We start from the raw sequence: 10645 nt of genomic DNA, 5'->3' as shown, positions 1-10645 counted from the left end.
GAATTACCTGTGAAAACATTTAGGGTCTGATTGATCTAAAACCGCAGAAAATGAAAACAATAACAAAATAAACGATTGCTAACGGATATATTAGCTAAAAGAAGCGGACAGTGGAAGCTGGTAATCTACCGTTGTTGTGTGCGTGTTAATGAAGCCTCATGGAAGTTACAGTCATGGCTGATGCGGTCTTACGGCGTCCTTACGCCACGCTCCAGTTAGTTAGGCGAGTACTGGCTCCTTACTGACCGCACACCAATGCTGCACGCACGGGGTGTGCACGTGATACATGCGTTTTAGAGATTCTTGATGAAATGAAGCTGAAGCTTAAAATATATAAAAATAACGGTTGTGTTCACCATTTTGATGGTATAAATGTTTCCTAACAAAAAGAGAATTTCCATTTCTGTTCGGAGTCCTAACTTTAAAAGCTTCATCTGTCTCACTTTAAAGAGCATCAGAACATGTTTATCCTTATCAATGACAAGATTAAGCCTTCAAATGAAACGTTTTTCACGTTCGCGTCCTTCCCTGGTTTGCATCTGGAACCGGTTCTGATCCGGTACGATATCCTGGCCCGGTCCGCATCCGGTACTGTGCTCTAAGGATTGCAGACCCTTGATTTTATCTCACGTACTTCCCCCTCACTGACCCGTATGTGTTGTAGAAGTGTTCACTACGACCCGTCGCCCGCAGCACGCCCGTAGATAAACATGAACATGTTCTGTCTTGGGGTCACTGAGCGTCTATGACCTTTGACTACAGGCTTAACAGTAGCGAGCAGTGCTAAGAACACCTACTCCAAAATGCTTTTCCTCTCATAGAAGTTTCAGTGTGAAACAGGAGCGGTAAATCACGCTCTGAGTCCGTTCTGAGCTGAGCAGTGATGTCACTGATGACATCAGCGGATGAGCGTTGTGTGTTTCCAGGAGTGTGTGGACATCGACGAGTGTGTGGACCTTCCTGACGCCTGTGTGTTGAACTCTGTCTGCATCAACAGCGTGGTGAGTTCAGGGGTCCCCTCCTGCGGTTGGAGATCCCAGACCTGCTGAGAACCAGTAATCTGAGCTGCTGTAGACAGACGGCGCCCTCTGCTGGACCCGAGGGGTAACACCTCTGCCTGTCCTCTTCTAGGGCTCCTACAGTTGTGGAGGCTGTAAACCAGGTTTCTTTGGGAACCAGTCGTCGGGCTGCCTCCCGAAGCTGTCCTGCGCCGCCTTGGCCTTTGACCCCTGCGACGTCAACGCGCAGTGCACCATGGAGAGGAACGGGGAGGTGTCCTGCAGGGTGGGGCCGCCGCTCCTGTCCGTTCAGGTTGTTGTGGATCCCCGGTGTAGTGACGGTGTGACGCTGTTTCCAGTGTAACGTGGGCTGGGCCGGGAACGGGCACACCTGCGGCGGGGACACGGACATCGACGGCTATCCGGACCGCTCCCTGCCCTGCATGGATAACGACAAACACTGCAAAAAGGTCCGATCCCGTAGACCGGCCGGTTCTGTGAAAACTGGACTTCATGGTAACTTCTGTCCCACCAGGACAACTGCGTCTTCACGCCGAACTCCGGTCAGGAGGACACTGACAACGATGGCATTGGTGACCAGTGTGACGAGGACGCAGACGATGACGGCATCAAGAACGTGGAGGTTGGAGGCGGCCCGCTGGTCCCGGCTGTCATGTGACCATGTGATCATGTGACCTGTCTCTGTTCTTTAGGACAACTGTCGCCTGGTCTCCAACAAAGACCAGCTGAACTCAGACAGCGACTCGTTCGGTGACGCGTGCGACAACTGCCCCACGGTCCCAAACAGCGACCAGACGGACACCGACAACAACGGACAGGGAGACGCCTGCGACCAGGACATCGACGGAGACGGTAACCTGGAGGACCGCCGTGCCTTGTCTTTCTTTTAAGAGGCAGAACTCTTCTGGTTGTGAGTTCTGGAAGAGTTTCAATGCAAAGGCACCAAATGTTCCAAACGTGACAAACCAGGTTGTAGTTCCTCAAAGGACCACTGGGGGGCAGGAAAGAACCATTTTACTTTAACTCAACTGTTTTGTTAAAACTCTTTTTATGCTTTTTGATTTGTTTTCTATCCATAACAATTTGGGGGGGAGTTGGGTAACGGGTTAGGGTACAGGTACTGGGTAAGGGTACAGGTACTGGGTAAGGGTACAGGTACTGGGTTAGGGTACAGGTACTGGGTTGGGGTACAGGTACTGGGTTGGGGTACAGGTACTGGACGCATCTCGAGTATAAGTCTGCGCCCGGGAATGCGTCCAGAGGGTTACGGACCCTCGATTTTACTGAAACAGCCAGCACATCAAAGAAATGTCGAGTTGGGATGGTGTTGGCCTGACCCGTTCATTTTCAAACCAGCGACATCAGAAGTCTGAGTCACGCTGTTGGTTTAGGACCCGCCTCCTCTCAGATTCACAAACCACAGTTCGGCACACACATGTACCGCGAACTCCCACCCCCACCCCCGACTCTTGTATTATTATTTTAGGCTTTTGTTTTTTGCTGTTGTTTTTTTTACTTTTTACCGATCCAAACGGTGACTCTAAAACCGTGACACGATCCAAACCGCGACTTTTGTGATCCGTTACACCCCGGCAGAAACTGAGCTAGCGTCAGCATTTCCTGTCCCGACCAAACAGAGGTTTTTCCTGTTCGTCTCCAGGTATTCCCAACGTTCTGGACAACTGTCCGAAGGTGCCAAACCCGTTACAGACGGACAGAGACAGAGACGCAGTGGGGGACGCCTGCGACAGCTGTCCTGAAATCAGCAACCCCACACAGGTACGAGTCCCGCTACAGGTGGCTCGCAGAAGCCACGCCCCCTGCCAGAATCCTCTTCTCATTTCTGTCTGTGACGGTTTCAGACGGATGTAGACAACGACCTGGTGGGAGACCTCTGTGACACCAACCAGGACAAGTGTGACACACACACAGTTATGCAAACACACGTGAAGCGGTCCGATTCCCACGTCCGTCCTCGGTTTGCGTCCACAGGGACGGAGACGGGCATCAGGACAGCAGAGACAACTGTCCGGACATCCCCAACAGCTCCCAGCTGGACTCTGACAACGACGGGCTCGGCGACGACTGCGACGATGACGACGACAACGACAACGTCCACGACGACTACGACAACTGCAGACTCATCCAGAACCCCAACCAGAAAGATTCAGACGGTAACCAGCAGACTCAGTTTAGCTATTATTTTAGCCACATGCTAGCTGTTATGGCTAATTTAGAATTTTTTTGAAGTTTTTAGGCTAATTTGGAGCTTAGCTAATATTTTAGCTTTATGCTAATTATTTTGGCTAAATTAAAGATTTGACCAGTGTTTTAGTCTAATTTGGAATTTAGCTAATATTTCAGGTACATGCTAGCTGTTTTGGCTAATTTTTGCTTTTTTCTGTTTTTTTTTGTCTAATTTAGCATTTTGCTAATATTTTAGCTAGCAATCACCCTAAGTGTTGTCAGTTATCAATTTCAGCATCTTCACCATCCAAATTCAGCTTACAGCATTCACACTAGCATGATTGCAGGTAATGCTATAAATCTAGTTTTTAAAATGTTTTAGATTTTTTTTCTATGATGATCACAAAAAGTAATTATTTAAAATGTGGTTATGTGGCTTTCTGGAAACCATAAATGTTTTTGTTTCGACTGTGATTGTTACACTTTCTCTATCAGCCTATAAATCGGCGCTGGCCCCACATCAGAGAAGTTATATGGGCTCACAGAAAAAGTTTGGGGACTCCTGCTCTAGATGGCGCTCCAAACTCACTGTCTAACGTTAAAGTATTTATAAAAATGACAGCAGTGATGAGACACGGAAGCCCTTTTGAAGTCATTCTCTGACCTAATTCACACAGGAAGTAGAATCTGTTCTTGGGAGCTGCAGAAGTTTTTCAGGACGAGTTTCTCTCGGAGGTCGCTCTTCCTGGTAGTTTGAGGATCGGCGTCCTCAAAGCCGCCGCTGTGACCCGTGCAGGTCGTCCTTCACGCCCTGAGCCGAGCTGTCTGTTCACAGGAAACGGAGTCGGAGACGTTTGCGAGAACGACTTTGACAACGACGCCGTCATGGATATGGTGGACGCGTGTCCCGAGAGCGCCGAGGTCACGCTCACCGACTTCAGGGCGTTTCAGACGGTGATTCTGGACCCAGAGGGAGACACTCAGATCGACCCCAACTGGGTGGTGCTCAACCAGGTGATTCCTCCACCTCAGAGACCGAGGCCAGCCCAGCTCATCCTCATGAGCCCCGGAGAGGCGGGGCAGGGGGCGGGGCTAGGATCCATGTGTCCTGACTGCGCCGTGATCGTGTGCATCCTCTCCCCCTCCAGGGCATGGAGATCATCCAGACCATGAACAGTGACCCCGGTTTAGCCATCGGTACGTTTCCCTCCTGTAGCCTTCCCGCCTTTCTCTGCCCCGCCCACCATCAGACCGGCTCCTCCCCCTTCCGCAGGCTACACGGCGTTTAACGGCGTGGACTTTGAGGGCACCTTCCACGTCAACACAGTGACAGACGACGACTACGCCGGCTTCATCTTCGGCTACCAGGACTCGTCCAGCTTCTACGTGGTGATGTGGAAGCAGATGGAGCAGGTGTACTGGCAGTCCGTCCCCTTCAAGGCGCAGGCGGAGGCCACGCTGCAGCTCAAGGTTCAGAGATCAGGATCCGCCTTCAGATCCGGAAACCCCGCCCTGTGATACCACGACCAACCACAGAGGGGCGCTCTAAACGCCACTGACGGCTGTGTGTGACCGGCAGGCTGTGAAGTCTCAAACCGGCCCGGGGGGGTATCTGAGGAACGCTCTGTGGCACACCGGAGACACGCCTGGAGAGGTGACGCTGCTCTGGAAGGACCCACGCCAGACGGGCTGGAAGGACAAAACCTCGTACCGCTGGCAGCTCAGCCACAGGCCGCAGGTGGGATACATCAGGTAGGCATCAGAACCGGGTCTGCTGCTGAGAGTAGAACATGAGTGGTCCTACAGCCGAGGCCGATCCAGCCCAACGTGAGTCATGTCGGAGTTCTGCTGTTTGTCCCGCAGGTGAGTCCTGGAACGCATCCTCAGGTAAGAGTCAGCGTGAAGGTTCTCGTTCCAACTGACCGCTGCCGTCATGCAGTTGGTCAAAAAAGGGGCGGGGTTAAACTATCCATCTTCACTCTGCTCCTCTGCGCTCAGGCGAAGCATCAAACCTCTTCCAGAACCACGTCAGTTGATGTTCATCTCTGTGTGACACATTTTACTTTACACATCTATTTATTCATTTTCTTGTTTGTTTTTTCCTGATCTGTAGTGAATGTCTGAATGTCTCCTCTGAGTTCAATGACGTTCAATTCACTTTAGCTGTCAGGAATCAGCTCAATGTTCTGTGCTGTGAAAGGAGAAACCTCACAGAGGAACGTCTTCATCACTGAAGCTTCAGCCTGAAGTTCAGTTTGTATCTCGGCTCGTTCACCTGCTGCCGTTCGCCGATTCAGCATTTCAGTCAGTGCCTGACAGGCAGAGAGCAGGGCAAAGCAGATATGACATGGGAGGGGGAAATATTCTCTTTCACCCCCTGTAGTACTCTTTAGCATTGTGTAGGACTCTGCAGTATCCTGTAGTACTTTACAGTAGTCTGCAGTATTCTGTAGTACTCTACAGTAGTATGTAGTACTCTTTAGCATTGTGTAAGACTCTGCAGTATCCTGTAGTACTGTGTAGTACTGTGTAGTACTGTGTAGTACCTGAGGCTGCAGATGTCTCCCCTGTTCCTCCTTTTCTTCTGGCTGCATTCTTTTCCCCCTGAATCTTCTTTGTGGCCCCCGGCCCCCCCGGTTCTCCATTGTGCCCGTCTCCATGGCGACCAGAGTCCTGGCGAGAATCCGCCTCGCCGCCGTTCATATGCAGATCAGCTGAGCTGAAAGAGTTCATCCCAGAATTCCTGCTGCTGCAGGAGTTAGACGGATCCGGGGGTCACTGCAGCTGCAGTCAGACCCCCCCATGAGGAGGGGGAGGGGTCATGAAGGCGCCGCCGTTCTGCTTTCAGGGTGAAGCTGTTTGAGGGGAAGACCATGGTGGCCGACTCCGGCGTGGTGGTCGACACCTCCATGAGGGGGGGGCGGCTGGGAGTCTTCTGCTTCTCCCAGGAGAACATCATCTGGTCCAACCTGCGGTACCGCTGCAACGGTACGACCACAGCTTCAGGGGGCGGGGCCTCTGCACCATCAGGAGCTCTCACCGCGTTTCTCTGCTTTCAGACACGGTTCCTGAGGACTTCAAGACCCACCGGCAGCAATTTATGACACAGATCCAGGTCTGAGCTGCAGGGGGGCCGACCCGCAAACATGGAGATTCCCATGACGACAGGAGCACCTGAACGCACCGTGACTGTTCACATCCCAAAGAAGAAACACTGAAACCAGGAAAGTCCAGCAACAAGAAAAGTTCACGTCTTCATGTTTGAACTTAATTCCAAAGAACCAGGAGACCGCCCCAGGAGAGAGGGGGGGTCTTGAGCTTTCTCCTCACAGTTCGGTCAGAAAGTTTGTTTGAAGCTCAGAAACTTTATGTGACGTTTAGGGACGTTTGTGTTTTCATCCTCTCATCCAGTCTGAATAAAAGTCTGATGGAAACAGAACAGCTGGTCTGTCAAAGATCTTCATGACTGAACCTCACGAGTGCGTCCATGCCCCCCCTCCCACATTGACTGAACCCCCGTCGCCATGAGCCCAGAAGGCCTCGTGAACACAACTAGACCTTACCGGCCAACCACCACGGCGCCATCCTCAGGAGGAGACCGGCTCCGCTTCAGCTGCAGCCTCATCTTTTGTCGGGGTGGGGGGTCAAGGCCCCGGGGCCGGGGGGTCGTGGCCCCGGGGCCGGGGAGGTCGTGACCCCGTGGGCTGGGGGTCGTGGCCCCGGGGCCGGGGGTCATGGCTTTGTGTGCCGGGGGGGGTGTGGCCCCGTGGGCCGGGGAGGTCGTGGCCCCGGGGGTCGTGGCCCCGGGGCCGGGGGTCGTGGCTTTGTGTGCCGGGGGGATGTGGCCCCGTGGGCCGGGGGGTCGTGGCCCCGGGGCCGGGGAGGCCGGGACAAGTGCAATATTGGAGGAGGAACATGACAACAGTGCACTGTATCCCGCGCCTTCCCGATCCCAGGAGGAAACGCCTGAAACGCACAAAAACAAACACGTTTAGCAGCTTTCACTGAACCGCACACACACTCATCTGTCTGGGCATGTTTACATTAAAGTGGGGTCATGTGGACCCGACAGCGGGCGGGTCGCTGGCACCGCTGGAAACACACCCACTCTAACACGCTAACATGTAACGATGAAACAGTAAATAAGAACTGGACATAACGAGTGTGGAGGTCCCCCACAGGAAATGCCGTTCGTCCAGCCAGAGCCTTCGCCGTCACTTCCTGATACGTACACCGCCATGTTGGAACCGATTAAAACCCGTCGATGGCGATTAGTCCGCGTAGGTCTGAGTCACGTTCTAGAGGAACTGCTGTCACCAATCAGGACTGAGCTTGTTCGAAGGCCACACCCCTTCCACTGAAACGGCTCGGATGAATCTGTCAATCAAAAGTTGGAGGCGGGGCCAGCAGGCACCACATGGTTTTACTGAGGCATCTGATTGGTCAATTTATAACTTGAATAAGTTGATAAAGAAAATATATCTAAAAACAACGTAGGATTAGAAAGAACGTGTTAAGAAGGAAGCATCAGAGCAAGAATGATTATTCTGACAAAATGAGACAAAACTGTTTCTCTATGGAGGTCTGGGGGACTTTGACCTTCTTGCAACCAGCAGGTACTTCCTGTTTGGAACACAGAAGAGGGAGGGGTTGCTCAGTTCATTGATACTCATGTAAATGAGTAAAACTCATGTTACACTGCTGTGAAGAGCGCCACCTACAGTCAGAGTCCAGCGTTTGTCCTGGATAATGGAATCTGCTTCGATCTACAAACGCAGTCGAAGTCGTCAAAGACGCTGAGTTTGCAGTAGAGACGCCGTCAATACGGCAGTTTAACGGTGAGAAACGTCTGATCAATTTGATGTCGTAACTGTAGCACAGGAATAATGTTAACTTTGAGACTCTTTTTTAAAGTGAAAGAGAGGCTGTGTCTGCTGAAGACCTGGAGCTTCAGGAGAGCCAGCATCTGGAGGTTCAACAGTCGACCCAGTCCTGGGGTTGGACCCTCATTTAGAACCTTCAGGACGCTCCTGATGTTTCACAGAACATTAATAACAGACAAAGTCCAGATTTTTGAAAAACTCACTGTCTTTTTTTGAGAAAATTGAAAGGTTTGAAGCGTCTTATCGTCAGAAAAATTCTGTATTTAGATTCTGGTTACAGAAAAACAGAGAAATAACTATGAAAAAGACTGAATAGTTTGGAGTTTGGGGTCCAACTTTCCAGCCCAGTCTCAGTAAAATGGGTACATATGCCACGATTTGGGAAATACCGTGTATAATATACGCCCAAACCAGTTTTTGTGTGCAAATGTTAAAATGTGTTTTCCACGTTTGACACGTCCCCTGGTGGAGGCGTGAGCATCACAGACAGCCCCACAAACGAACAAATTTCTTTTCTAACCCTAATCATAACCGTAATCCTAACCTTAACCAGGAACGACGTCATTTAGAAAAGCCGGAGGATTTCTGACCACGTGATCAAAACGAAACCTAAAAAGTCGTGTATATACAGTATTTCTATTTTTTATTCTATTTTATTATTATAATTATTATTTTTTAACTTCTTTATGTCCAAGGCTGCTGCAATTTCATTGTATCCCCATGTGCAATGACAATAAACGTTTCTGATTCTGAAATTGTACGCCGGCGCAACCTATTCTCTACCATTGGGTATCATATGCACGCAAAAACGTTTACAGGTGAAGGTCTAGAAGAACATTTACAGGTGAAGGTCTAAAAGAACATTTACAGGTGAAGGTCTAGAAGAACATTTACAGGTGAAGGTCTAGATGAACGTTTACAGGTGAAGGTCTAGAAGAACATTTACAGGTGAAGGTCTAGAAGAACATTTACAGGTGAAGGTCTAGGTGAACATTTACAGGTGAAGGTCTAGAAGAACATTTACAGGTGAAGGTCTAGAAGAACATTTACAGGTGAAGGTCTAGAAGAATTACAGGTGAAGGTCTAGATGAACATTTGCCGGTGAAGGTCTAGAACATTTACAGGTGAAGGTCTAGATGAACATTTGCCGGTGAAGGTATAGATGAACATTTGCCGGTGAAGGTATAGATGAACATTTGCCGGTGAAGGTCTAGAACATTTACAGGTGAAGGTCTAGATGAACATTTGCCGGTGAAGGTATAGATGAACATTTGCCGGTGAAGGTATAGATGAACATTTGCCGGTGAAGGTCTAGAACATTTACAGGTGAAGGTCTAGATGAACATTTGCCGGTGAAGGTATAGATGAACATTTGCCGGTGAAGGTCTAGAACATTTACAGGTGAAGGTATAGATGAACATTTGCCGGTGAAGGTATAGATGAACATTTGCCGGTGAAGGTCTAGAACATTTACAGGTGAAGGTCTAGATGAACATTTGCCGGTGAAGGTATAGATGAACATTTGCCGGTGAAGGTCTAGAACATTTACAGGTGAAGGTATAGATGAACATTTGCCGGTGAAGGTATAGATGAACATTTGCCGGTGAAGGTCTAGAACATTTACAGGTGAAGGTCTAGATGAACATTTGCCGGTGAAGGTATAGATGAACATTTGCCGGTGAAGGTCTAGAACATTTACAGGTGAAGGTATAGATGAACATTTGCCGGTGAAGGTATAGATGAACATTTGCCGGTGAAGGTCTAGAACATTTACAGGTGAAGGTCTAGATGAACATTTGCCGGTGAAGGTATAGATGAACATTTGCCGGTGAAGGTCTAGAACATTTACAGGTGAAGGTATAGATGAACATTTACAGGTGAAGGTCTAGATGAACATTTGCCGGTGAAGGTCAGCTTTCATTTTTCGTAGTACCAGAGGACTCACCTCTGCCATTTTTGTTCGTTCTGCTGCGTGGTCCACCAGTGTCGGGTCTGTGGAGGGTCCGGGTCAGTACCACCCCTTCCACCTCACTTTGCCCCCTCCCTCACCAAACACGAACAAAAGCTCTGAGATCTGCCCAGCGAGGCGGAGAGGGGCCCTGCTGCAGGCTGGAGGGGCAAGTGCTCTACTCTACACACACATGCACGCACATGCACACACATGCACACACACCCCTACACACCCCCCACACACATGCACACACATGCACACACATGCACGCACATGCACACACATGCACACACATGCACACACATGCACACACACCCCTACACACCCCCCACACACATGCAGACACATGCACACACATGCACACACATGCACACACATGCACACACCCCCACACACACACCTATCCAGACACACAATCAGACTAAAGCTGCAGAAACGTTCTCAAACATCAACCTTTCTGTTTGGACCAGGTGATGCTGAAACCAGCAGAAGTCTCTCTTCCCTAAAGACTGGAACTGGTTAAAGAAGTGTGTTTGTGGCGCCCCCTGCTGCCGGCCCCCTGAAATCACATGACTCTCTCTTTACTTTACTACCTCAGAAATCTG

The 10645-nt window shown here is 50.1% G+C and overlaps 1 protein-coding gene across 2 annotated transcripts in view; it reads left to right on the top strand.

Annotated features, from left to right (window-relative positions):
• The window catches only part of thbs3a (thrombospondin 3a), a 13493-nt gene extending 6848 nt beyond the window's left edge, over window positions 1-6645 (top strand). For both annotated transcript variants that reach the window (XM_024258294.2, XM_024258296.2), the window contains 14 exons: window positions 927-1001; window positions 1132-1284; window positions 1358-1468; window positions 1534-1641; window positions 1712-1871; window positions 2680-2798; window positions 2882-2934; window positions 3012-3193; window positions 4042-4220; window positions 4355-4403; window positions 4480-4676; window positions 4786-4958; window positions 6055-6194; window positions 6266-6645. In XM_024258294.2, the coding sequence (XP_024114062.1) occupies window positions 927-1001; window positions 1132-1284; window positions 1358-1468; window positions 1534-1641; window positions 1712-1871; window positions 2680-2798; window positions 2882-2934; window positions 3012-3193; window positions 4042-4220; window positions 4355-4403; window positions 4480-4676; window positions 4786-4958; window positions 6055-6194; window positions 6266-6327 (1761 nt within the window). In that variant the 3' untranslated portion in view covers window positions 6328-6645. The remainder of the gene's footprint in view (window positions 1-926; window positions 1002-1131; window positions 1285-1357; window positions 1469-1533; window positions 1642-1711; window positions 1872-2679; window positions 2799-2881; window positions 2935-3011; window positions 3194-4041; window positions 4221-4354; window positions 4404-4479; window positions 4677-4785; window positions 4959-6054; window positions 6195-6265) is intronic.
• The last annotated feature ends 4000 nt before the right edge of the window (window positions 6646-10645 follow it).

The sequence above is a fragment of the Oryzias melastigma genome, linkage group LG16, assembly GCF_002922805.2.
Source record: "Oryzias melastigma strain HK-1 linkage group LG16, ASM292280v2, whole genome shotgun sequence".
NCBI classification, from domain to species: domain Eukaryota; kingdom Metazoa; phylum Chordata; class Actinopteri; order Beloniformes; family Adrianichthyidae; genus Oryzias; species Oryzias melastigma.
This window is presented reverse-complemented; position numbering and strand designations above follow the sequence as displayed.